The sequence below is a fragment of the Eulemur rufifrons genome, chromosome 21, assembly GCF_041146395.1.
Source record: "Eulemur rufifrons isolate Redbay chromosome 21, OSU_ERuf_1, whole genome shotgun sequence".
NCBI lineage: Eukaryota > Metazoa > Chordata > Mammalia > Primates > Lemuridae > Eulemur > Eulemur rufifrons.
In genome coordinates, this window is record NC_091003.1 from 4,571,196 (window position 1) to 4,599,115 (window position 27,920).

The 27,920-nt window shown below is 53.4% G+C and overlaps 1 protein-coding gene across 2 annotated transcripts in view; it reads right to left on the minus strand.

Annotated features, from left to right (window-relative positions):
• Nucleotides 1-27,920, minus strand: part of DNAH10 (dynein axonemal heavy chain 10) — a 108,521-nt gene that overhangs the window by 25,444 nt on the left and 55,157 nt on the right. For both annotated transcript variants that reach the window (XM_069497205.1, XM_069497204.1), the window contains 16 exons: nt 27,601-27,735; nt 27,081-27,297; nt 26,352-26,471; nt 24,905-25,050; nt 22,427-22,579; nt 21,205-21,465; nt 19,844-20,016; nt 18,751-18,844; nt 18,272-18,439; nt 17,183-17,371; nt 15,225-15,396; nt 12,950-13,153; nt 12,238-12,318; nt 9,099-9,296; nt 8,416-8,577; nt 5,818-5,992 (listed from right to left, as the gene is read on the minus strand). In XM_069497205.1, the coding sequence (XP_069353306.1) occupies nt 5,818-5,992; nt 8,416-8,577; nt 9,099-9,296; nt 12,238-12,318; nt 12,950-13,153; nt 15,225-15,396; nt 17,183-17,371; nt 18,272-18,439; nt 18,751-18,844; nt 19,844-20,016; nt 21,205-21,465; nt 22,427-22,579; nt 24,905-25,050; nt 26,352-26,471; nt 27,081-27,297; nt 27,601-27,735 (2,648 nt within the window). The remainder of the gene's footprint in view (nt 1-5,817; nt 5,993-8,415; nt 8,578-9,098; nt 9,297-12,237; nt 12,319-12,949; nt 13,154-15,224; nt 15,397-17,182; nt 17,372-18,271; nt 18,440-18,750; nt 18,845-19,843; nt 20,017-21,204; nt 21,466-22,426; nt 22,580-24,904; nt 25,051-26,351; nt 26,472-27,080; nt 27,298-27,600; nt 27,736-27,920) is intronic.

A 27,920-nucleotide genomic window follows, 5' to 3' on the forward strand; every position in this document is an offset into this window, starting at 1 on the left:
GGGCGGAGCCTGACAATCTGTGTGTTAATTACATTCTGGTGTGACTCCTCAGACAGGTGGCTACTGTCATTATGGTCATTATCATCATCATCTTTTCCCGTTTATGAGAAACAGGGCTCTGTGTGCTTGGATGACAGCCTGGGAGGTCTGGGGTCCCCGCATCTAGGGCTCTTTCCAGGCTGTGTTGCCCCAAATTTGTTTCCTTTGGCTTTGACGAGATAAGCCTGTCACTTTGCATCTCCAACACCCCGATGTCCTTGACCCTCCAGAGAACCAGGACCCCAGGAGAAACCGGAGACAGCCTTGGTGCAAAGGCCCGAGAAGGAACTGAGCCGCCTCCCAGAGAGGGTGCCCACTAGCTCCCGGGCCGGGCCCGGCCAACAAAAGCAGCGGAGACAGAAGCAGGAGAACGATGCAGAAAAGACAAAGGAAAAAAGGAAAGGAAGGAAAAGATGGGGAGCAGAGCAGGAGACAGAGGCCCCTGGAGTGAGCGGACGCAGCGTAGGGAGACAGGCTGGAGCCCAGGCCCTCGTGTCCTGCTCCAGGAGGAGGCTGGGGAACCAGAGAAGGAAGGAGGGACAGAGAAGGACAGAGGGAGATAGAGAGAGACCAAGACAGAAGGGAAGAGATGCCCGAGCAGACAGCAGTCTGGAGCCCTTCTGCGGGGGGCGGGGGGCGGGGGGCGGGGGGTGGGGGGCAGGGGGGGCCCCACCCGCCCCTCCTGGCCCCGGATCCCCCCACTCCCTTGCAGACGGGAGAGGGAACCACACAGCGTAAGGACAAGCCAGGGCAGCGGCCAGGAGGGAGGACACCCAGACTTCAGCACAAAGCCGGATGATTAAAGTAATGGCCCTGAGTCACCAGGGAAAGGTTCAATTATGCGGCGTTGACTAAAGTGATGCTGTCAGCCGGCTTTAAAAGGTTCCCTTCAGGGTTGATGAAAGCCAGGCCCCGGCCACTGCTCTCTGAATAATCAGGGGCAGAAAGACTCAGTGAGATACTTTCAGATCCAAGACAGAAAGAGCCCCCCCCAACCCGAGTGGTGGAGTCCTGCGGCCTTGGGCAAGTCAGGAACCAGCCAGGGGTCTCAGTTTTCCCATCTGTAAAGTTAGAGACACAGAACTAGAACCTTCCAGCTCCAAAATACCATGCATCTATAAAAGAGAAGTTCTCTGCTGTCAGCTTACAGACCGTGCCTGGGACCTCGTTTATCCAGGGACCATCCCGGTCCCCGATGCTGGATAACGGAGGTGTTGGAGAGACTGCGGTTGCCAGTCAGAGAAACAGAGATGTCCCGTTTCATCGGATTCCTTTCTTCTATCACCAAATAAACTCAGGGATGAGGGAGGGGGATGATATATTGCCCTCCCTGGAAGAAAACAATCATCACCAACCTCACCCCGGCCGGCTGCTGCTGCACGCCAGACACCCCAACTGTCCCTGCTGTTCCCTCAAGCCACCCCTGTGGCCGGCAGGGCCATAACCAGGGCAGGTCCCGTCAGCCACTGTCGGAGCAGCCAGGACCTTTCCTTCCGGACCTCCCGGGTCATTTCACCTCGCTCGGGATTCCCGAAAACAGACTGTCGGCTTCGTGCAGCCGCGGTGCCGCCTGCCGGGCTCGCCGCCAGGAGGCCCAGCGACGGCGGAATGAATGAAAGGACGAAAAGTGGAACCGGAAGCCAGTGACAAAGGGAGCCTTTTATGCTTCTATGGCGGAGAAACATCCACTTCTAATCTTCACTGCTCCTCATCTGCCTTAACGTTTAACGGTGTCTACAAAGGGGGCTGAGTGTTACAGAAAGGAAGTGCTTTTTTAAGGAATTAATGGATTATGAAATTGCCAAGCGGTAAGTGCTGGCTCACTGTGCTCAAATCCAGTGACCTGAGAAAGCCTGACAGTTGTCATCGGGGAGCAACCAAGTGGGACCCGAACTCACAGGGAACCCTGGGAAAGACATCCCCAGGAGGTAACAGATTTCAGCCATAAAGGTACAGAAAGAAACCACAGGGAAATTATCTTAACAACCTTGCAGTGCTGAGGCCCAACTACGACACAATGTGTAAAAGCCACAAAATAAAATATTGCCCAAATCTGCCACATAAAAACAAACACGGCAAACACACACACACACCCCCTCACCAACAGAGTCCAGCCGCTGACAAAAGCTGGGCCAATATTTGCGACTCGCGCGATGGGTAAAAAGCTAATCTCCCTGTTACCTAAAAAGGCTCTAGAGATGGACAAAAAGAAACAAAAAGCAACAATAACAACCCAACAGGTAAACGGACAAAGCACAAAACAGTTCACAGAACAGGAAATACATGTGACTTTCATACACATTTTTCCATGTATGAAAAAAAGGGCCAGCCTCACTTATAAAAAGAAATGCAAACTGAAACGGCACAAACTCGGCTCTTCAGCGGCGAGATGAGCAAAATCCAAGCGTTCGATGGCGCCCTCTGTTGGTGAGGCCCTGAAAAGGCAGGTGCTGCGCACTTGTGGGTTAGAACAGTAAATCGGCTCCGTCCCCACGGGGGGTCGGGCTGCAGCTGTGCACGTCACTAATGCACACAGCCCTGGACCCAGCAACCCACCTCCGGAAATGTGTCCCGCAGGCAGCCCTGCCCAAGTGCACAGTGAAATACGGTCAGGTTTCATCTTTGCCACGGCGTCTGTAAAGGCAAAAGGCTGGAGACGAGCTAAATGTCCCTCAGCAGGGGATGGTTACATAAATCCCGGCACAGCCACACGACGGGATGTGCAATGGGGCTATTTTAAAATACCGGGGAAGTTCCTCATAGATCGACATGCAAAAGATCTTCACAATGTAGCACTAAGCAGAAAAGATGCAAAAAATGCGTGGTGTGTTGCCATTTCTATGTAAAAGGAAGGAAAAGGGATTGACAGGTATCCCTCGCTCTCCAAACCTCGGAATCCGAAGTCAGGAACTGAAGAGGCCCTCGTATACCTGGCTGCCTTGGTCACGCACAAAAACCCTCTGGATGGACACTCGGGAGGTGAGTGGCGGTGGTGACCTGCTGCACAGCAGGGAGTGAGCAAAGCCCAGGGAGGACCCAGCGGGGGAGGGGGGGCTTTTCCAGGTGTGCCTTTGTGACGTTGGAACCACAACGGCCAACGCGTCCACGGCCCAGCACGGTTCTGAGAGCTCGTCAGGTCCTGGCTCATGGGATCCTAACACGGACCCTGATGTGGTAGGCCAGGCGCAGTGGCTGGCGCCTGTGAACCCAGCACTTTGGGGGATCACTTGAGGCCAGGAGTTCAAGACCAGCCTGGGCAACATAACAAGACCCTGTCTCTACAGAAAATTTAAACATTAGCTGGGTGTGGTGGCACGTGCATTAGTCCTAGCTACTCAGGAGGCTGAGGTGGGAGGATTGCTTGAGCCCAGGAGTTCGAGGTTGCAGTGAGCTATGATGACACCACTGCACTCTAGCCTGGGTGACAGAGCAAGACCCTGCCTCTTAAAAAAAAAAAAAGAAAAGTGGCCGGGCGCGGTGGCTCACGCCTGTAATCCTAGCACTCTGGGAGGCCGAGGTGGGCAGATCGTTTGAGCTCAGGAGTTCGAGACCAGCCTGAGCAAGAGCGAGACCCCATCTCTACCAAAAATAGAAAGAAATTATATGGACAGCTAAAAATATATATAGAAAAAATTAGCCGGGCATGGTGGCACCTGCCTGTAGTCCCAGCTACTCGGGAGGCTGAGACAGGAGGATCGCCTGAGCTCAGGAGTTTGAGGTTGCTGTGAGCCAGGCTGACGCCACGGCACTCACTCTAGCCTGGGCAACAGAGTGAGACTCTGTCTCAAAAAAAAAAAAAAAAAAAAAAAAAAAAAAGGCCGGGCGCGGTGGCTCACGCCTGTAATCCTAGCACTCTGGGAGGCCGAGGTGGGCGGATCGCTTGAGCTCAGGAGTTCGAGACCAGCCTGAGCAAGAGCGAGACCCCATCTCTACTAAAAATAGAAAGAAATTATATAGACAGCTAAAAATATATATAGAAAAAATTAGCCGGGCATGGTGGTGCATGTCTGTAGTCCCAGCTACTCGGGAGGCTGAGGCAGGAGGATCCCTTGAGCTCAGGAGTTTGAGGTTGCTGTGAGCTAGGCTGACGCCACGGCACTCACTCTAGCCTGGGCAACAGAGTGAGACTCTGTCTCAAAAAAAAAAAAAAAAAAAAAAAAGAAAAGAAAAAAGAAAGACCCTGATATGGTGGAGACAAATGTCATCCACGTTTTACAAATTAAGAAGCACAGAAAGGTTAGACGACTTGCCAAAGGTCACACAGCAGATAAGAGGCAGAGCCATGCATGAATGTGTTACCTGTTCCAATAACATTTTAAAAATGACTCCTTTTAGGCCACAGGCCACTTAGACTTTCTCGGGGAGAGGTGGGCACCTGTCCGTAACGTCTGTCTCACTGCAAGGGACACATGTCAAGCTCTCCGAGTGATCCCATGGAACCCCCTCCCCCACACCCTTCCCTTCTTGGCTCAATGGGGACTCACAGACCCTTCTCTTCAAATAAATCTCCTTCAGAAATTTTTCCCAGCTCTCTGCTCTCACAATGTTTTTACGCTGCTGACCTGGGAGCAGTACCGAAAATCACCGAACTGGTTGTTGGATGTTTCCCCCTCGAAACCGTGTACGTCGATGGTCCGTGCCGCCACTCGGCTTGGCGTGTGTTTAGACGTTGTCCTAGTGACTCTAACTGCCAGCACATGGTATTGAAACTGCCCATCTTTGTACCTTCGCCGGTCCCACACTTTGCAAAATACTACACTGAAACGACGACTCCTTGCTGACAACAGCGGCGTCTGCAGGTGACCTCCCAAGCGTGACTCGGGTCCCCTGTCCTGGAAGGAGCTGAACTCTGTGTTCAATTTCACATATGTTTCACTAACAAGAAAACAAGGGCACGGCCTTCAGCGAGGCGCGCTGCTCAGCACACTCGGAAACACAGAGAAATGTGGAGAAAGAGCCTCATTCCGCCGGCAGCCGCGGCGGAAAGTCGACTACCGACCCGGACACGGGAGTGTCGCCAGCGGCGAGACCGGCCTATGGGGCCACAAGGACCGAATCCCGTCTGGAAATGAGCACGTGATGCGTGGTGGGGCGGGCAGGGGCTCCCAACCTGGGAAGTCTGCACCGGCCCAGGGCCGGCGGGCAAGGCTGGGGCCGGGACAGCGGTCCCTCCTGGGGCTTCACTCACGCCACCAAATTCACCATCGAAATCCAGCAGCCGCGTCCGGGGGAGACCCGTCCGCAGGGAGAAGGCTCGCCCACCCACCCCACACCGGGCCACTCTCCCGAGAGCAGACGGACCCTCCGGCTCTAGGGGGTGGAGTCACTGCACAGACCAATCTACAGAATGCCAGGGCCACGGTAACCGCCCACTCTTCCACCCCGTGAGAGCTCATTTGGCTAAAACGGATCAGGGCATCGCCCGTCCGGCCACGGCGCGTGGCGCACCTTTGCTGTGCTGTTTCCAGCAGGGCTTGGCCCCTGTCCTGAGTACCCTGCCACGGTTTAGAGCAGACACTTGTTTCTGTGAAGGGGACCGATTTACAACACTGATTCCTTCTCCGGAAGCCCCGTGCCGGAGCCTCTTTCTGTGAGTCCACGTGGGTTCAAGGTCACCAGCCCTGCTCCCTACTGGTAGGGGTGGGGGTCTGGGGGGACCCTGTCCTCATCTGCAAATGATGGCACTGACAGTGCCCCGTGGAGAGTGCCTAGCACGCGGCGGGAGCCCTTCCCAACCCCAGGTGGTGGCCAGGGCAGGCTAGGAGGCTGCACGCTCACCTGATCTCCGTCACATCCGACTTGTCCAGCTTCTGCAGCTCCAGCTTGGCGGCCTCCAGGATGGGCATGACCTCAGCGAGGGCCGTCTCGGCCTCGGCCTTCTCCACGGCGATGACCTTGTTCTGCTCCTCTATCTCGATGGCCTTCTCTTCCGCGAGCTTCTTCTTTTCCTCCGCTACAGGGGGAGGGGAGGTCCGTAAAGCCACTGCATGCGGGCAGGGTCCACTTGGCCCTGGGCCAAGGCTGAGTGTGGTCCTCAGGTCTGTCTGCACCGGGGGTCTCGGGAGCTTGGCCATCGTGGGGTCCCCAGGGCTCTCCTGACGGGGCAGAAACCCTCACTGCGTCCCGGCCTCGGACCCCAGGCAGCCACTCCGACTCCGACCTGAAATCCAGTGACCGGGGTCCTTATAAGGCCACGTGAAGACACACGGGGAAGAAGGTCGTGTGACGATGGAGACAGAGATTGGAGTGACGACACCGATCACTCCGTGGCACAAGCCACGGAACGCCAAGTACTGCCGGCAACCACCAGACGCCGGAAGAGGCAAGAAAGGGTTCTCCCAGGCCCTGCCAATACTGGATTTCAGACTTGTGGCCTCCAGAACTCTGAGAGATAAATCTTTGTTTTAAGCCACCGAGCTTGTGGTACTTTGTCATGACAGCTGCAAGACACTAACACAGTAAGCAGCCCATAAACGCACCCCTGGGGTGCCGCGCTGCTAGGATGCCAGCCTCGTGCTGGGGGCTTCCGCACTCTCAGCATGGACAGGGCCTGCGGCCTGAGACAAAGCCCCAGCAGAAGACAGCAGAGCCAAGGAAGGGACGGACCAGATTCCCACTGACACATCGGAGCCCCTAGATCCAGCTGTGCCTGAAGCCAGGTCACCTGCAAATCAATGCATTTCCACTTCAGCTTATGTCACTTTGAGCTCAGGTTCCAACATTTACAACCAAAATAGTCCTGATAGGGACAGGCAGCCTGGAAGCAGAGATCCCAGATGAGGCTACCTTCAAATTTCCAAGCGGGAGCAAAGTGACCTTGGACAAGCATGATGGCAATAGGGAAGGGAAAACAGCCACAGATGGGAAAGCCACTCAACGTGGGGGTGGCAAATGGGTCACCCGCTGTCCAGACTGCAGCCTGGGCAGTGGGGGAGGTGGTCTCTTGGTCATGAGGCAGTGGCTGCGTCCCATTCAGTCCCCCCGCCCCCCGCCCCGCTCCCTGCTGTGGCGCCTGACACGGAGCTGACGTCCAGTCGGTATCTGCTGACTGGACAGATGAATACGTGAAATAACAGTATCCTGCTAGACTAAACCCACACAGTGGGCACTTGGGAATACAGAGTTTCTAAAGGATCAAAGCAGAGTGGAGCCGTGCGGGAAGGAGGCATCTGATCAGAGTTCTGGAAGAGGAAACACGGATAGGAAGACAGGGAGGAGGGTAGTCTTTGAGCAAAGCAAAGGGAGAAAAAAATAAGTTGCTGCAGGAGTCACGTGGGCATGAAAGAATAATGTGAGCAGGGGACAGGGCATCCTGAGAAACGAGCTGGGCCAGGTGACACAGAGGGACTGTCGGGGACCCTTCTTGGCCTCACTGAGCAGTCAGCGTTACAACAGGCAGCAGGAATTGCCGTGAGTGACAGGGAAGGGATCGATGTCGGGTAAGTTGCTTCGGTTGCAAGCAACAGAAACCAACAACGGTGAGGTTAAGAGAATGAGAATCTGTGTAAGGGGAGAGAGTAACTCAGAGAAGGGGAAGATGCTGAAAGACATAAACGGGATGAACGAACGCAAGTTATCTTCCGTCTCACGCTGGCCAATGCGAACTGTGCAGTCCGGGAGAACCACCAGAGTGGCTGCCAGGGTGGGAATAAGTCCCTCCCGACGGGGACTTGGGGAGAGGCAGTCTGCCAAGGCCAAGCTGGGGCGCTGTCACCAGAGTGGTGCAAAGCGGATGCCTGGTGCAGTGACAGCGGGATTGAACTGAGATCACACTTAGAAGCAACACGCGTGTGGACTGGAAGGAGAAGCGGGGCAGGCAGGTCAGGTGGCTTCTGCACCTGGGAGTTGGCCGCACAGGGCGCAAATCAGGATGCTGCTGATGTAAAATGCTGGCAGGAGACAGCAGCCCAAAGACCTCGAGAGAAGGGGAGAGGCCAGAGAGCTGTCTCGTGTGAGCCCTGTGACAGGCAGACCCCAGGAGTGGCACAGCTGTGGGCCAGGAAGACCAAGTGCAGGCGCCCAGGAGAGAACCTTGAAATAGCTTTGGGGAGAACCAAGACAGCCCCACACAGACGACGCTACGGCTTCGGTCCTCTCAACCCCAAGCACTCAGTTCACTGGCTTGTTGAAGGTCAAGGAACTGACGTTCCCACACCCCATCCAATCCTCAAGCTACGTGCTCAGGGCCCTGTGGGGGGCAGAGTCTCGGTGCTTATGAAGGGGGACGGGACTGGCTGGACGGGAGCTCAGAAAGAAACAGGAATCAAAGTGTCAGAGGTGCCACGCTCAGTGCCACCAAGTGACTTCTCAAGGACGTCCCCGGTGGAACCCTGTCCTGTTCGGGAGCGGGCCCGCCCCTCGCTGCCCGTCACTTGCCTATGGTCGTGTTGGTGGCGATTTCCTCCAGCAGGGCCTCGCAGGCGGCGGACTTCTCCGCCAGCACGATCTTCTGCTCGGCCAGCCTCTGGTTCAGCTCGTCCAGCTGAATGGTGGCCTCCTTCAGCTTGTCCAGGCCGCCCTCCAGACGCTTGCACTGCGCTGAGGAGAGAGCACCCGGGTTCAAGGCTGCTGCTGTGCTGAACACACCTGGGCGAGCCAGCACTCACCAGGCCCCTCACACTGGGGCTCACCGGGGAAAAAGTCATTTTTCTGAGATGACACACGTCCTTCAGCGCTGCCACTGCCATACTGGGATGGCGCCAGGCACCATGAACATGTGTCGGAAAACAGCCTGTCCCCTGGCCAACAGCCGGCACTAGAGCATTTTTTAAAAGCCGTTCCTAACAGCACGTTGCACTGACGGTCTCTCTAATGAGATGGAAACGTAGAACGACAAGGCGTACGGCCCAACACCGAGATAAAACTAAGACCACGCCAGGGCCCTGCCCACGCAGAAGAATTACTCCAAAATGCAAAATCCAAAACGGGCTTTGCTTGGCCTCACTCCTGAAGGTGCCTCATCTTGCTAAGAAACATCTACATCAAGAAAAGATCCAGAGCTTGAACCCCCACTCTTAAGTGACGATGACCTCCGTTAACCGTCCCACCCCAAGTCTTACCTACGTTATACTGAGTTTTCTCATCCAGCAGTTTGGAGTAGGTGTTAATAAAATCAAGGTAGTTCTTGGGAGTCACGTAGTTGCTGCGTCTCAGTTTCTGCAGAAACTGTTTGCTGAACTCGCCCACGGACTCGTGCACCAGAACAACGTGCTCCACCAGGGCTTCCGTCTTGTCCAGCGGGATCATCGGGTTATCGCCTGAAGAGGAAGGGACGGAAAAGGTGCCTCTTAAAGAAAGGAAAACAGCAGCTCCTCAGGAAGTTAAACACGGAATTACCACGTGGCCCAACAATCCCGCGCCTAGGTGTGTGCCCACAGAACCGAAAGCAGGGACTCAAACAGGTCCTGCACACCATTGCTCACAGCGGCCCGTTCACAGCGGCCAAAAGGCAGAAACGACCCAAGTGTCCATAAAACACATGAAGGGACGAACAAAAAAATGTGGTCCATCCATTCAACGGACTGTTATTCACCCATAAAAAGGACACAGGCGCTGACTCTGCCACAACACGGGTGAACCTCGAAACCAGGACGCTACGTGAGAAGCCAGACACAGAAGGACAGAGAGCGCGTGACTCCACTTCTGTGAATATCGAGAATAGACCATTCCCAAAGACAGAAAGTAGCTTAGAGGTCACCAGGGGCCGGAGGGACTGGGGGTGGGGAGCGATTGTCAAATGGGGACAGAGTTTCGGTTCAGGATGATGAAACGTTTTGGAAATAGACAGTAGTGATGGTTGTACAACATTAGGAATGAATTAATGCCACGTGGACGCTTAAAACTGATTAACATGGGAAATATTGTTGCATACATTTTACAACAATGAAAAATGACTTTAAAGTTTTTAATAAAGAAAGGAAGGAAAAGAGCAGCTATCACTTATCGGTGACTTTTCTAGACCACAGCTGTGACCCGTGCTGCGGCCATTCCTCTGCTGACACAGGAAGCCGATCCTCCCTCCCGCTGCTGGGAAGCTGCGTCTTCCCTAACAGCTCAGACACGGTGGGGAAGGGGATGGGATCTCGGGGGAGATCAGCACATCTTGCCCCCGCCCTGGGCTGGGTGGGCTTGCTCAGCCCTGCACTGCCGGGTCCTCAGCGCCCGCTCGTACCGGGCGAGACGCGGGCCTTCCTACGGATCTGCCAAAAGAATGAAGGGTCGCTCCGGTGCCAGGATTACATCGCTTAGGTCACCTGACAGTTAAATGTATTCATCTCAGAACAGAGTACGTGTCGTATTAAAATGAGGGAAGGAAAGTGATCAAAAGTGCCGATTCCCAGCCTGAGCAAGACCGAGACCCCGTCTCTACTAAAAATAGAAACAAATTAGCTGGACAACTAAAAACATATAGAGAAAAAATTAGCCGGGCATGGTGGCGCATGCCTGTAGTCCCAGCTACTCAGGAGGCTGAGACAGGAGGATCGCTTAAGCCCAGGAGTTTGAGGTTGCTGTGAGCTAGGCTGACGCCACGGCACTCACTCTAGCCTGGGCAACAGAGCGAGACTCTGTCTCAAAAAAAAAAAAAAAAAAAAAGTGCCGATTCATCCACATTCTGCAGAGCTGATCTTGAATTATACCAGGGTCGGCAAACCACAGCCCGAGGGCCAGTTTTACAGCGTGCATGAAAAACTCGGCCTCGCAAATGTCCACACTTTTGGGCATAGTCATCCCAATTCCAAGGAATACATTCTAAGCAAAAAAAAAAACAAAAAACAAACAAAAAAACCCCTAAGCAAATTCCAAGCAGCGTTATTTATAACACTGACACGCAGAACACTGAAAGCAAACCCAATGCTGCCCCGGAAACGGCTCACACCCCCATGAGAACCAGGGCACGTCTCTATCAGCGTTGGCAAAGGGGGAACCCAAGGACAAAGCCTGCCCACCACCTCTCTTTGTAAATAAAGTTTTATTGGAACACGGCCACAGCCATTCGCGTGCATGTCGTCTGTGACTGCTTTCACGGTGCAGCGGCAGACTGGGTAGTTCCAACAGAGCTGCAAATATTAACAGGTGCCATCTGGAACTCTACAGAAAAGCTTCCACCCCCTGAGTTATGCAATCAGAAAAGAGTCATTCTCTTAGCTCCCCCCTTTGCCAAAGAACTATTATAAGTTATGACGTTTGCTTGTATAGAGGGACTATTTAATTATTTATTTATTGAATACATATTTACAAGGTCACCCAGTGTCATTTGGCATAAATCTGTTTAAGCTAGGTCCAAAGAAAAAGATTTTCTCTAGAGTATCAAAGGACGTGCTTTCTTATTCAAAGATGTAAATAAATATCCAAGGCCTTAGGTGCTGGAAACTTCAGAGAGAAGTTTGGCGCCGGTTGTTAACGTTTACTGAAAGGTCTGGGGGGCACGCTTGGGCTACCAGCACACTTTTTCTTCAAAAAGCCAACCAGTAAGAGCTGCAATTATTCAGCTTTGCAGTTGTGGCATTAAAGCAGCCATAGGCAGTATGTTAATTATTGAGGGAGTCTGTGTACCGATAAAACTTTGTTTACCAAAACAAGCGGTGGGCCACTTCGGCAGCAGGCCCTGGTTTGGCAACTCATGCTTTAGATGACACCTAATCAATTTTTTTTTTTTTTTTTTTTTTTTTTGAGACAGAGTCTCGCTCTGTTGCCCAGGCTAGAGTGAGTGCCGTGGCGTCAGCCTAGCTCACAGCAACCTCAAACTCCTGAGCTCAAGCGATCCTCCTGTCTCAGCCTCCCGAGTAGCTGGGACTACAGGCATGCGCCACCATGCCCGGCTAATTTTTTCTATATATATTTTTAGCTGTCCATATAATTTCTTTCTATTTTTAGTACAGGTGGGGTCTCGCTCTTGCTCAGGCTGGTCTCGAACTCCTGAGCTCAAACGATCCGCCCACCTCGGCCTCCCAGAGTGCTAGGATTACAGGCGTGAGCCACCGCGCCCGACCTCTAATCAATTTTTATCCTAAATTGACCTTGTAGGTCTCCTGAAATCCCTTTGGACTAAAACACAGTATAGACCCAAAATAAAAAGCCATCTGTCACCACAGGGGTTTCCAGTGAAGGAATTTCCTGGACCCAATTCAAAGATGGAAAAGTGATAATAAATTGCTTTGTTATACCAACAATACGGTCCCCATAATAGCTGTGACTTACCTAGAAACGACTTAGCCACCGCATGCAGGGCTTGGGGAGGCCAGGGCATGAACCAGTCAATACCAGTGTTGTTTACCAGACCTTGAAAAGACAAGAGACGCAAAAGATGCTCAGTCTGCAGCCCTGAGACGGGCTCAGGAACTCGATACCATCTTCGAAGCCCACAGACTGGCGAATGAGCTGGACGCGTCCAAGTCTCATTCATCAGAAGCTGTTTCTAGACCTTGGCACTGTTGGCATTTGGGGCCGCACAGTCCTCTGTTGCAGGGGCTGGCTGTGCGTGGCAGGGTGTCTAGCGGCACCCCGGCCCCCACCGGCAAGGTGCCAGTAGTGTCCCTCAACCCCTCCCTGTACTTGTGACCACCCAAAACGTCTCCAGGCACTGGCAGATGCCCCTGTGGGAGGCAAAATCCCCCTCCTATTAGGAACCTCTGTCTAAGGGCAGGTACTGGCAGAACTTTCCAGGATGGAGGGAGCAGAGGGCCACCCTCCACCCGCTGTGGGCCTGGCGCCTAGGAGCGTGGGCAGGACATCACCCAGGCCTGAGCCCCGCAGCAGCCGCGAGGCTTGTCCCACCGTGCGGGGCCCACGTTTCAGCCCAGGCTCGTCTCCTGCTCTACTCTGCGGGGGAACCCCGAGAGGTGGGTGGACCCCCGGCGCACACGCCCTGCCAAGGCAGGGAAACCGGTCTGCAGGCTCCGCTCGAGGGCACCTGGGAAATTTCTGCACCGGGTCCTCAGGGTGTCCCCCACGGGCGACATGCCCAGGACGATGTGCAGGTTGTTTGCACTTTTGTTCACGAAGAACTGCCACACGGACTCCTTGGCCGGCCCCACGCCTGCCTTCATAGCCTCTTGTCCAATCTGACTGAGGACGGACTCCTTCTCCTCTTCCGGGAAAAGCGCAGGTACGATTCCTAGAAAACAAAGACACGTGGGTGGTTTTCTTTTGTCTCGAGGTCATTATCTCTCTAGGCACTGAGCAAAATAGCGGAAGCACGAGGTCACGGAGCTGTGGAGGAGGAGGAGGGCTGGACCCTGACCCTGAGACCCGAGGCTCCCTCGCCGCCCGCGTGTAAAGCCCCTTGAGCCTCAAGCTCCTCATCTGTAAAATGGGCACGATAAACACCTCCTGCTGACCTGGGAGGTTACTGTGAGCATCAAATGGCTCAGAAAACGGAGGCGTTTTACGCTGACCTCCTGCCCCACCACTGGGCACCTGGGATTTTGGCACACACCAGGTAGAAGTGCCGGCTTGAGCCAGTACATCTGGGCTAATTTGTTACAGCAGCGACAGGAACTAACACACCATCTGTCAGATGTCAGCTAAAAAGCCTCTTTCCGACGTTGCCTCCCTGTCCAAACTAAGACGGGTCCTGCCCGAATCCTCTCGCGGCACCTGTTCTTCTCAATCACAGCACCTCCCGCGATTTGTGGTCGCTGGGTATCTCTGTGTGTTTCTGTCATTGATGTCAATCAGCCCACACACACCCTGGACTCTCAGCTTCGAGGAGGGCAGAGGTCATGACCGTCTTGTTCCCCACCCAATCCAGCGTCTGGAATAAACGCTGTGGAATCAATCCAAGTGGCTGACATGGTCCCTGGCGTCAAAAAGCTGACGGCCCGTTGAAACAGACATGACTTAAAACTCAGTGATTGAAACACAGCAAATACAGACTTTACAATGCGTGCCTTCCATTGTGTTTAAATTTTGCATCAAAAGAAAAACACAATAAACAAAAATTGGATCTAGATAGTGACAGGCATGCAGAAGCACTGAGGGGAGAGCGTGCCAACGTTACAGTTGACCTCGGACTGCATCAAAGAACAAGGCGCGTGGAGAGAGGGAGGGAGAGCCGTGTGCACGCGTGATCCTCAAGCGCAGTAACGCGGGCATGGTGGCGTCTACACGCAGGCACACAGGTGTGCGCTGTGACATCCTTTCAGCCTCACCATCATGTTTGCGATTGTCTGTAACAGACTCACTAACACAGCAATACAGTAAGGAACACAGTGAGGTCCCGAAACAAACAAGCGCTAAACGTAACGGGTCCCTGGGAAAGAAAAGAGGTCCCTGAACCTTCACAGGCCACCAGGCAGACAGGACTGTGACACGGCAAAGTGGTTATGAGCACGGCTCTGATGCTCAAGGTCCCAGGTTGAAGTCCCTCCTCGGTGCCCTTGGACACGTTGGGTGTTATCACTGGCAGTTTCCTCAGCTGCCATAATTAACTGCCACCAACTGGGTAGTTTAAAATGATAAAGAAATTTGTTCTCTCCCAGTTCTGGAGGCCACAGGCCTGAGACCAAGGTGCAGGGCATCCGCCAAAGGCCGCAGGGGAGGACCGATCCCTCCTCGCCTTGTCCGGCTCCCGGGGGCTCCAGACATCCCTTGGCTTGTGGAAATCTCTGCCTTCGTCTTCGTGTGGCCTCATCCTCTGTCTCAAATCTCCCTCTCCCTCCTCTTACGAGGACAGCTGTCATTGGGTTTAGGACCCACCCTAAATCCAGGATGTCATTTCAAGATCCTTAACTTAATGACATCTGCAAAGACCCTTTTTCTCAATGACGTCCCGTTCACAGGTTCCAGGGGTTGAGGACCAGAGTGTGTCTTTCTGAGGAGCCACAGCTCAGCCCTCCACGGCAGCCTCTGTGCCTCAGTTTCCTCGGCTGTGAAGCGAGGGTGGAAACGGTGCCTTCGTCATCCCACTAAGTGACGCACCGTAAGTGCTCAGAAGGGCCCGCGGCCCGGGCGGCGGCGCAGTGAGCACCAGCCACGCTGTGACACGCACGGAGGAGGTTCTCAGCGCAGGAGGGCCCCAGGGTGCTCTCTCGTGTGTACAGCGAGGTGATGAGCCCTCTCCCACGTGCTGTCACAAGGGAGGAGTGGGGACACGCCCGCACAGGCTAGAGCCCTGTGTGCAGGTGCTACGTGCTGGGACAAGGACCTCCCTTCAGACCCGAGAGCCGGCGCCAGCCGGGCCGCACCTGAGGTCAGCATGTTGTTGATGAGCTCCAGGAAGCTCTCCTCGGCCACGTGGGCATCCGTGAACAGGAAGATCATCCTTTTGTTCTCGATCCCAAGTTTCAGATAAAGGTTCTTCAGGTCATCCCGGAAATTGTTCTCCCCGTAGCCTCGGCTCAGCATGATCTCGAACACCTGCGGACACAGAGCACAGCGTCACCAAGCCACAGAGCACAGTGTCACCAAGCCACAGAGCACAGTGTCACCAAGACACAGAGCACAGCGTCACCAAGACACAGAGCACAGCGTCACAGGGCCTACTGGCCTCCTCCCCTGCCGGCTGCATGCAGAGGGCACGGGGCTGTCCACACGGAATACGAGGGTCTGGGAGGGCCTCCCTGTCATGAAGACGAGGCCCTCGGACCACCGAGAGGGACGGAAGGCAAGACCGGGGAGGCGAAGGAAGCAGCCAGGGGCTGAGCCTGGAAGGGGAGGAGGAAGATCACACACGCCCCAGAGTGCGCTCAGCCACGTGCTGGTGTTGACACGAAATTGGATAAATTGTGGAAAGATGTGTAAAGAAATTCAGTGAGACGCCATTCTAAATTCTTAAACTAGAAAATCCTATTTACACACAAAATAGATATGAATGTAAATAAGAACGCACCTATTCTGTTCGAGCATGTACTTTAGCTCAGAGGTAGAAGTGAAAACCTCCACTGTGCCAGGCAACCATCATATTCTAGTAACCGAGATCTCTCTGTTCCCCTCCCCCCTCAACCCTACGCACTCGCACACGCAGCCTCGCACCAGCCGGGAGACCCCGGGGTCCAGCTCTGTCCGCCGCCTCCGGACCTCCCGAGGGCACCGCATCGCCTCCCTCCAGCGGCTCCCGGCACCACTCTGCGTGAAAGCCTGCTCCGGCCCCACCACCAGCCCCTCTGCCTCCCGCGGCCCAGCCTCGCCCTGTGTGCCCTCATCCTCCTCCCAACCTCTGTCCCTTGACACCCTCTCTGCTGTTCCTCCTTAAAGTGATATGTTGGGAAAATGCCTCTGATTTACCGGGACAAATCAACAGAAAAAAATCAACTTGCTAGAGGAGAATGTCTTATCCTACAGAAAAATGTAGAAAACTATTGTAAAACAACCATATTTTGATAATGAATGAATTCAGTTACATATTTTATCAGATTTAAAGGTAAATCAAGCATATTAGTTTTTCATTCTTTTAGAAAGACTTTAGACAAAAGGTCAATATTTGTGAAATAACATAAGCTGGATTCATTGCATGAACCAGTTACTCTCACATATAAAGAGTTCTCACAAATCAATACGTATATAAAGAAGTAACTAACAAAAGAGAAAAGCCAAGTGTCCGAATATCTAAAAAGATATTCAGACTTCACTATTAATTAAAGAAAAGATCATTTAAACTGCAATATTTTCCATCCATAATATTGGCAAATATCAAAATGAGAATACCTAGTATTGGTAAGAGTATGCGGAAAACAGACATTGCCAAAAGCGTAAATTAGCATAATCCTTTGTTGTGGGGATGTGGTTGGTTGTTAATTATGACATTAAAAAAAAAATAATTGCTGGGCGTGGTAGCTCATGCCTATAATCCTAGCACTCTGGGAGGCTGAGGTGGGAGAATTGCTTGAGTTCAACTTATGATTTTTCAACTTTACAGTGGGTTCATTGGGGGTTCTAAATGCATTTTTGTCTTGCTATATTTTTGACTTATGATGGGTTTATCAAGATGTAGCCGCATCACAAGTCAACGAGCATCTGTAGTTAGATGCTTTCGATATTCAGTAAAAATAAGATCAAGCCAAAAACAAGAAACAAACAACAACAAAACCCCCCCAAAATCCACCTCTATACTCTATGAAAACGTCATAGAATGTTCTACTGTAGACTGTTTGATAGTTACGTGAACTACCGATGGCACTTTTTCTGGGAGGGGCGGCGGACCCACCTCGCAGCCGGCTGTGAAGGCGGCCAGCCGCGCCAGGGACTGCTTCCCCGAGCCCCCGACCCCCACCAGCAGGGCGTGGCCGCGGTCCATCCGGATGATGCGGTGCGTGCGGGTCAAATGCTCCAGAGCGTCGTCAAAGAGAACCAAGTTCATCTTGGCGTTGCTTTCATTATACTCTTCCAGAATTTCCTGAATTAAAAAAAAAAAAAATTTAAAGGATCCCTGGATTGAAGAGGCGGACTCCCTGCTTCTGTCCAGGAGAGATTAAGAATGGAGGAGAGAGTTTTCTGAGCATCCGCAGTGGTTGAAATAATCAGATCTTTGGGATTCACAGGATTCCTCCGGCTTTCACAATCCAGATTTCAACCTGCTGGGCTCTGACGGGCCAGCAGCAAGCAGGAGGGGGTCATGAGGCTCATCCCGTGAATTTATTTATTTATTTATTTTTTTTTTTTTGAGACAGAGTCTCACTTTGTTGCCCAGGCTAGAGTGAGTGCCATGGCGTCAGCCTAGCTCACAGCAACCTCAAACTCCTGGGCTCAAGCGATCCTCCTGTCTCAGCCTCCCGAGTAGCTGGGACTACAGGCATGCGCCACTATGCCCGGCTAATTTTTCTATATATATTTTTAGTTGTCCATATAATTTCTTTCTATTTTTAGTAGAGACGGGGTCTCGCTCTTGCTCAGGCTGGTCTCGAACTCCTGACCTTGAGCGATCCACCCGCCTCGGCCTCCCAGAGTGCTAGGATTACAGGCGTGAGCCACCGCGCCCGGCCCATCCCGTGAATTTAAATGAAATGAATGTTAGGGAGCAGATGAGCGGTCCCCAACCCTAGCTGTGCAGCACCCAGGGACCCTCCGTGGGCCCAGTGAAGCCAATCTCAGGGGGCAGGCCCAGGAGTCTGTGTTTGACAAACGTCTCGCCAGGGGTCCTTCCCGAGCACCCCTGGGCATGGGGACCCCTAGGTCAGACACAAGCCCACATCTGACACCCCGAGAAAGAGCCACAGCCGTTGCCTCCCAGGCACCCATGCCATACTGGGCTCCCCCGCTCGGTCCTGCCCCTGGGAGGAGCGACTCTCGCCCACACCTGGAACAGGGCCTTGGCCGCCTCGTAGTCCTGGATGTCTTCGTACACACGCGGCTCCTCCTCGTGCAGAGCCATCCGGAAGTCTCCGAACAGTATGGGATCCCTCATCACCGTCTCCAAGTCGTCGGGAAAATGTTCCGTAACCAAGCTTCTTATGTGCTCTTGTACCTTAAAACACAAGCCCACTTAAGGACCCAAACTCAACAACACCACACGCACTAGAACTTACCAAGAAAAGAATATACGCTATTATTACCTAAAATAATTTGCATTTGATTTTTTCCCCAATTTCTACAAGATACTTAATAACCAACCCACCCTCCTTTACCTCTGGACTTTTATTGTTAGTGTCTAGTTTTCTGCAATTAGTTTTCTATATAAAAAGTACATCGGGGTTGTTTCTATGCTCATTCGTTTTACTCAGAGGAGAACGCTGTGGTTAGTGTCTCGAGTTTGCTGGTCCCTGTCACCGGACTGACCAAGTGCTTGTCTGTTTCATTGATCAGCCGGTCGTGGAAGACTCTCAGGCACTCGTTCCTCCAGACCCTCACCATCTGGGCCACCGTCTGGAACCTGCAGGACGGAAGGGGCAAGGTCAGCCGCGACGTCCCCTGCAGCAGATGCTTACACAGGGCGCAGGGAAGGACCCGCATTTCTGGAGTCCTTTTCCCCCTAGCGTCACATTAATGGAACGTAAGCAGAGCCCGACAGATGCCAATGAATTAAATGTAAAGACCACAGCGTCCTCACCCATAACTTATCCTACTGTGGGGGAGAAAAAAGAGCATTATCTATATGTGGCATAAATGACATAAACTAAGTACCTAACGTCACCCCCTTGCTGGAATATGTGAATTCAAAATCAGCATCAGGGCCGCTGGCAGTTCCTTATTCTAAGAGCCAACTCCATCTGGCCCCAGTTCTAGAACTTTCCCTGTTTTCTAGCAAAGAGCCATCACCCCAGCCAAAACACCTGGGACTGCCGCTCCACACAGCTTCAGGGGCAGCCCCGAGCAAGGCTGGGTCCACGGAAAGCCCTTAACTCATTTTCTAATATTTCATTGATTCGTAATACGAACCCACATGATTGGATTCTGCTTGCAAATCTACGTAAAGTAGACATTCACGTGAAGGGGTAAGTCGAGTTTTAATGGGAAATTTTCTACACCCAGACTTAAATCCTTTCTGTTCTCCGCTTACTTCTCCTAAAGACACACATCACCACGCAGCAACTGGGAACGATTTGGTTGCGTGAAAAGCTCTGGGCAGGAAAACTCCAACTTCAGAACTGACAACGAGAGGTCGGCAAGGCCGTCCCCGGGGTCAGACGCACCTGCCCCCCACATCAGCATTTCCGCTTCTCTGGGTCCCACCTGTCTGCACCTCAGGGGCTTACGGAGCATCGGGCCTGACGCCAAGCATGTGTCTATTTTCTTGGTTAACGTAAGCAAAAACATCGGGTAACTAAGATGCACAGATTGATCGAAATCATCAGTGAGCTCTCTGTCCTAAAAGCATAAAAGTCATCGTCCTACCGACGGCGACTGTTTTAGTAAGAGAAACCAAACTCACCTCTCTGGGTTCGTGAGGACAAGACCGTTAAAAACCCGGGAGAGATCCCGAAGGTTGAAGATATAATGGAACTTGGAAGGCGTGGGAGGTAGATCCTGAACGATATTTCTGTAAAGCGCTAACGTGCAGAGTGTCAGCTTGTCACTCACAGCCACGATGCTCTCGTGAAATGTCTAAAAAAATTAAAAGCCCGTCAACAGGTGAATGGATGGATATACAGCAGCGTATTATTTGGCTATAAAAAGGAACGAAGCACTGATACGTATTACAACGTGGACGAACCTTGGAAACATCACGCTAAGTGGAAGAACCAGACACAAAGGAGCACATGTAGGGTGACCCCATTTATATGAAAACCCAGAATGGGTGAAGCCATAGAGACAAAAGGTAGATCGGGGTTGCCAGGGGATAAGGGGGGGGCTGGGAGTAACTGCTGTTGACAACGGGCTTCCTTCTGGGATGACACGGTGTTCTGGGATCGGTTAGTGGTGATGGCTGCACGTTTTGAATGGACCAAATGTCCCCGAATTGTATGCTTTAAAATGGTTATAAAGTGAATTTTACCATTTTTTAATGGAAATTTAAAAATTAAGAGGCCAGAGAAGCCCATCATCTGATCTGCTTTTATCTCTAGTCTAGATTTTCTCGTTAGCTGACCAGGCAACGTGACGTGAAACCAAACACCCAAGCCAGCCCTGTCCGAGCTGTGCCTGCGTGGCGCAGACCTCACCGTTCTGAAAGCGAAACCCTCAGCCAGGGCGCGAGCAGGCCAGGCGCTCACACGTGACCCACCCGGCCCCCGAAAGCCGCTGGGTGTGCGGACTCTGCTTGGGTAGGAAATGTCAGGACCAGGTCACTGTGTCAATGAACGGGCTCATTTGGGGGACCCACGTGGGTCGGAATGATCACAGCAGTAACAGTGTCCAGTGAGTATCTGCTACGTGCTAGACATTGTAATGCACGCTTTTCTCCTTTCGTTCTCCCCAAGCCCAGCGAGGCGGGTACCACTGTTACCTCCCTGCTCCAGGTGAGAATGGGGGTCGGGAGAGCCCGAGGAGCAGAACTGGGCCTGACTCAGTGACCCCGGTGGGCTCCCTGCTGTAACTCAGTGTGACGTACGTCACTCGGGGCCACATCACGACTGCCGTGGGCCCCTTCCCCCATAAAAACACAGTAAAATTATATTTTATAACTGCATTGGTATAAAGATAGTTTTTTTCTTCTGATTTTGAAAGAAGTTAAAACATTTTCGATGGCCCTTGGCATTGTCCCTGCTGTGCCTGACGGCTGCGTCGGCCCCGCACACACTTCTACCCCACGCGAGGTCTTCCGGTTTAGACTTCTGATTAAAATCAAGTTACCGAGGTGTGGCCTTTCAGGATGGAGGAGTAAATTAGCTGCAAAGACTCCTCTGAAGGGAACAGCACATTGAAGACGCTGAACAGCGAAATAAATCTCGGGTCGACCTCGTTGCGGCCTCCGCCGGCTTTGCCCATGGCAGCGATGAAGCCGAGGTCGCGGATGCTCTTGCAGTTCAGCTCCTTCCCGCGGTCGTACAAGTAGCCCTTGTCCAGCAGCAGCTTCAGCAAGGCGATGGGCTGCTGGGTGCCGTACTCGTCCACCTCGATTTGGTTAGAGGAAAGAGAACAGTAGCATCGTAAGGCAGAACTCAGAGGCCTCCGCTGACCGTCTAGACTAAAGCTCATCTCTCCTGCTGCTCTCGGAGCACCTGGCTCTAGTTTCACAGGGCTTCTCAGATTTTGCTATTATATATTTCTTTGTGGTTTTTTTTAAGTCTGTCTCCCTCACTAGACTATAAGCTTCATGAGGGCAGGGAATACATAGGTTTTGCACATGTACAGTACCAGCGCATAGGAGGTGCTCTATAAATATGTTAATTAGATGGATGGAGGGGTGGACAGGTGGATGGACAGATGGACAATTGAATGAAGGGATGGATGGGTAGATGGACAGATGGAAGGACAGAGGGACGAACAGCTGGATGGGTAGCTGGATAAACAGCTGCATGGGTGGATGGAAAACAGAGGCTGGATCAACAGAACAGATGGATCCCAGCTTTGCACACAGCCCTTCTGGAAGACAGACTTTCAGGAAAAAATGGTTCTGTGAAATGATATAAATTTAAATTCCTGTATGCTAAGTGCAAAACTTTGTACTTCTCAGGCTCTGGCCCCAGAAACACACTCACTAAGCAGCTAAAATTTTCCTTCCTTGGTAAAGCCAGAGGAATTCTTGGGAAGCGTCTGCCCCGATGCTTCCAATGTATATGAGGCCAAGGACAGGATTATTCTCTAAAGTAGAGCTCATGCAGAAACCACTTACTCAAGCTCATGCTGAATACGGTGCAAGGCTGCCTACCAGCTGCTTTCCTCCTCTAGGAAACTAAGGGACACAGTCAGTGAGGAATAGGTCCCTCTGTGTACGAGCATCCCGGGGACATGCTGCCTGGGCGGGCTTCCCACAGCCGTGCAGAGTTGAAGGCGGTTCTCACACTCGCCCACTTCCCAACACAAACACAAGCACCGTCCCGCCCCCTCCCTCCCACCTCTGAGCTCACAGCACCTTGGGCATGTTCATGTCGTCCATGAACACCAGCAGGCGCTTCCCCATGGGCGGCCCGTAAGTGTCCTTGGTTCGCTTTTCCACATTTGCCTCTAGATTTCTCTGGATATCCATGGACGTGGTGCGGGAGGAGAAATTGACCATCAACACAATCTGAAGCAGAAAGAGATGATTTGAAAAGTCGGCTTTTTCTGCAGGGTGTCAGCGGTAAATGTTCGAGCAGAAGCTACCGCCTCTATTTTGCAAAGTCACTGGTCTCTGGACTAACCTTTGCAGAACCCAGTGTGGCTCTGTGCTCCGTTATTTTTTAAGTGCTAAAGCAAGAATTCCTCTTCCCTGCAGCAGATTCTATGAGCCAATAACAAGCGGCTGCATGTGGGCCTTGGGGACAATGTGGCTTTGCAGAAAGTGGCCCAGGGGCTCTTGGCTCTGCACAGTTCTAGTTAAGTGAACTGTCATTTCACCTTCCAGAGCCTCATTTTTCTCACCTGTAATATGCTTGTAATGACATCGGTTTGTGCTTCTTTGTAGGGTGATTGTATCCCATGAGATGTGACAGACAATGGCATTTGCAACGTAACAAAACTCAAATTTAATTTACTAGCATGCCGGCTGCACCTTCGTAAATAGGTCAAAGACAGCATGAGCACCCAGGAGTTGCTAGAGAGAAAGGGGAGGGAAGCCCCCCGGCCCCTCATGCACGTGCCCTTGGACCCTCTCCCCGCGCTCTTGGAGGGGGTGTTGAGAGCTCCCGGATCAGTGGTTCTCACACTTCGTCACGCACCAGCTGCACCTGGAGGGCTTGTGCCACACGGTGCCAGGCCCATCCCCCAGAATTGCCGCTGTAGTAGGTCTGGGATAAACAAGTTATCAGTGATGTCGATGCTGCTGGTCTGGGGGACATGCTTTGAGAACCACTGTCCCCATAGCACCCTCCAGCCAGGGCACCCACGTGGACATGTGCCCAGACAGGGCACGTAAGCTGGACACGTTGCAAATGAACGTGCATCTGGTTAAAGCCAGCGTGTCAGATGCACCTCGCTGGGCCAGGAGTGAGTCCCAGGGACAGGGAGGGAGCTGGGGAAAAGTCTCCCGAACGTGGCTTTCCTGTGCCCGACTCCACAAACCCGCAGGTCCCCCAACTGTAAATGTCCCTTCTGTGCCAGCCGCACCAACATGCTTAAAGCTAAATCCCCCACGTCTGTGTGTGTCAGTACACAAGTGAGCCCGCCCGCTCGCAGGCAGCCCTGCCCTGCCCACATCCCTTTAGGTGTCCAGTGCAAAGCCCGGCTGAGCATTCCCGCCCTACAGGGCCACACGGTTTCCTGGAGCCCCGTGGCCCCCAGAGCCCCTGGGAACAGAAGGGGCACAAACTCAAGCAAGGGAATCGGGGGGAAGCAGGGGAAAGTGTTCCCCCCGCTGAGGTCCCAGCAGGCCAGAACAGAATTGGAAGCTGAAACGCCGAACAGGCACTAACACACAGAGAACCGAGTCCTCGCAGATTTGAGGCAAGTATCTGTGAACTGGAGCTCCCGGAAATCACGGCAAGCCCCCTGGAGGAGCGGCAGTCTTCACTCGGTTATAAACCTGAGACGCCATGCAGCCAGGGCAGTTGGAGGGGTGGGCAGGACCAAGCCCACCTAGGGCGGTCCGGGGTACAGAGGAGGCACCTGCCTCCCTGCCGCCTCGGTGCTCCCTGCCACACCCACACTGCCATGTTCCCTGTTGTCACTGTGACACTTGTTCCCACTGCCCGCGAATCCTTCCAGAGCAGACCTGGACAGGCTTGCTCACCGTCGCTTGTCCTGTGCACCCAGCAAGCCCCGCGCCTGGCACACGTCAGACCCACCACCCACCACATTGGACAAAGCGCTGGAGGAAGCAGAGGAAAAACTTAAACAGCGTTAGAAACCCCAAAATGATGAGGCATCCTGTGACAGCCTCCAGGAGGGTCCCCAGCCGGCCTCGCCTCCAGGCAGTCACACCCTGGCGTGTGTCCTGCCACACCGCACCAGGGTGGTTCTGCTTTTCTCTGACCCACAGAAAACAGCAGAAGAGATGGGAGGTGACGTCCAAGGAAGGCCTGGGTCATGAAAGACATCATGGCGTCTGCTTTGCTGTCTCTCTTGGACACTTAGGAGGAAGCCAGCTGCCACGTCACGGCCACACTCGAGCAGCCCTTGGAGAGGGCCACACAGTGAGGAACTGGGCCTCCAGCCTCCAACCACGGGAAATGCCATCTGGGAGGAGGACCCCCCCCCCACCAGCTCTAGTGAAGCCTCCAGGTGACGACAGCCCTGGCCACCAGCTCAACTGTGACCCGGTGAGAGAGCCTGGGCTGGAAGCACCCAGCTAAGCCGCTCCCAGATTCCTGACCCCCAGAAACCGTAAGATAATAAGTGTCCCTTGTGCTAAGCTGCTCCATGCCGGGGCAGTTTGTTACGCGGCAGTAGATAACGAATACTAGTCAGGACTTACGTTCGTTTCTTCGTTCAGATTTTTGAGGAAGTTCTGGGTAGTGGCCGTCTTAGAAGTGCCAGATTCACCAACAAAAATAACAGGATGCTTGATTTTAACCATCTGTCCCAGTATCCAGGTAGTCCGGGTGGTATCCACTGTATGAACTGGTAAAAACGCATTGAGAATGAGCGATCGCAGGGACTCCGGACAGGGCGAGCGTTTGGCAACTCGGAGCTTCACAGAATCCCTCGAATCCCATAAAAAGCATCAGCACAAGCCCAGACGGGATCCCAAAAACATAGATACGGGGAAACTTTCTTCTTAGGAGAACCTCCCACCCCAACCATTACTTCAATAGCTTTATTGAGGTATAACTTGCACATCATAACATTCGCCCGTTTTAAGTGTATGATTTGACGAGTTTGATACAGTTCTATGACTGTGATTGTCACCACATCCAGATTTAGAATGCCCAGACTAGCTTTGCTTCTTTGAGACAGAGTCTCGCTCTGTCGTCCGGGCTAGAGTGCCACAGTGTCAGCCTAGCTCACTGCAACCTCAAACTCCTGGGCTCAAGAGATCCTCCTGCCTCAGCCTCCCAAGTAGACAGGACTGCAGGTGTGAGCCACCATGCTCAGCTAATTTCTTTCTATTTTTGGTAGAGATTGGGTCTCGCTCTTGCTCAGGCTGGTCTCAAACTCCTGAGCTCAAGTGATCCTCCTGCCTTGGCCTCCCAGAGTGCTGGGATTACAGGCGTGAGCCACCGTGCCTGGCCACCGAACTGTTTTTAACATCCGATTCTGGTTTATACTCAGGATGTTAAAAACTCAACTTCTCTGTTGCTGGCATCCCTCGGACCCCTGCAGGATATGGTTTCCTGACTGACACCTTCTCCTGAAGAGAGAGTGAAACCACAAGTCGGGTCTGGCAGTGTTTAACCCTGATGCGTTCACCTCGCCCTGTGAGCACAATGGACCAAGATCCGTGCCATGTTTTGTGAAACTAGTCGGCCCACGCTTTACGCAGGCAGCCCGAGGCGCGCATCTGAAGGAGGCTCGGTGTGTTCACGCCCACCGCACACGGCTTTGCAGGCAGCGCCGTTTCCCAGACGCTGCCTCGGTCGCTCCCACGTCATCCCTGCCTCGGGCCCTTCCCGCACCGCCAGCTCTGCGGGCTGAGGGAGCCGAGGAGGCCAGGGGGAAGCGTGGGCAGCGGCTCGCCCACCTGTGGGACGGGCCTGCGGGAGGAGAGCCGACATGCGCAGCCACCGAAGATGCTCAGAGCCAGCAGGGGACAAAAGGAACCAACGCTGCCGCCCTCGTGGCAGGGCCCACGGCTCACTCTCCTCAGTCCCCTCCACCAGGGACTCAGGACGCCACAGAGACCGTGGGGTCTTCCTCACTTCCTCCCAGAACGAGGACCCCACGATCTGAAATCCGGGAACAGGGGCCGGACCGTCACTCACCCAGGATGTCGATGAACTTCCTCTCGTGAGAGTGGACGTACTCTGGGACCAACTTGCTCCACGGGACCCACTGACCCCGAGTGCCATCGAAGTGAAAGTCGTACAGGGTTGGAAGGTGACCTGCGGTGGATAACGGCCCGTGTCACTGCGACCAGAGACTGAGACATGCAGAATCAGTCGTGGCGCGGCTCGCAAGGAACGACCGCCGCTTGTTCACGGCACAGCCGGACAGCGAGCGCTTCCCTGCTCCTCCCTCACGAGACAGGCGCCCCGAGCACTGTGGACCAGCGCCCCCCGCGACTGGACAGACACCGAGTGTTCTGAACTGAGATCCGGGCGAGTGACAGGCAGCCCCAGCGCACAGCGCCACGCGGGCCCAACCAGGGTGGGGCAGGGCAAGGTCCCGGGAAGGCCCAGGTGCCCGGGGCGGCTGGAATACGCAGAGTTGAAAGAGCTTAAACAGAGCGAAGGAAGCAAGGACCGAAGCTCAGGTGAGAAAGGGCTTAGGCTCATCAAGAAAGGTCACCAAAGGGGCCGGGCTTCTGCTACAGCAGTCGCGCTTGAACTTCTCCGGAGGGTACCACCCGATGCTCTGACCAGAGCACGTTTCTCTACAAAGTCGAACGACTTGCAAAACCCATACAGACAGGAGTACGGAAAAGCAAGTTCACTGCCTCTGAAAACCCAGCCAAAAGCACTCAGAGCAGGAAAACAGGGGACAGTTCCTACCTGGCAATTGCCCGGGTTTGGCCCAGACTCCTTCCGTATCGGCGGTAGGCAAAGAAGCGATGCACTTAATGCATTCGTCAAATCTGACCCTCCCGTCCTCGAGCAGGGCAGCCCCCAGGGAGCAGTACAGGGCCTCCAAGAAGTAGCACTCCAGCAGCTCGGGGTCCTCTATTTCCCCTTCTAGTAGCGAGTCCAGCATCTTGGTTAACTGGGTCACCTGGTTCACAGCAAAATACCTGGTTCAGTCCACACACTCCACCCACACGGAACAGCCCCAGTCACGCAAGCCAGGATCCCAGAGTGACGGGAACACGTGTCCCGCCATCTTGGTCCGGACAGGTGGAGCCCAGTGTCTTGACTTGCACAGGGTCACACACGCACGTTACACATTAGTGTCCCCAGCATTAATCCGCAATGTGACAGGTTACCCATCTGGCGTCTTCACCCCCCCTTAGCAGCCCAGCGAGGGTCTGTCTCAGGGAAGAATTCCTTCTCGCTCACAGCAGCCACCGCCTCTCACCATGTTTAGGTCCGTCTGAGGCACGATCGTCCTCAGCTTCTCTCCCTGTCTCCCGTCCACTATCCCCTCCACGATCACGTCCATGAGGTAGGGCACGTATTTCCCGAACAGACCGTCTAAGTTGCTTTGCTCCAGCTACAAAAGAGCAGAATTCCAAAGCACTTCCAAGGGCTTATTTATTTAAATCAAGTTGGCAGAAAGCTTTTCTTGTGAGGGTCAGAAACATCTTGCGATGAGTAAGTTTGGCAGGCGAGGAAACCCTGACGCTAGAGCCTTACATGTGTAGACATTTGTCCTGTACGATATACTTTTCATTCCAT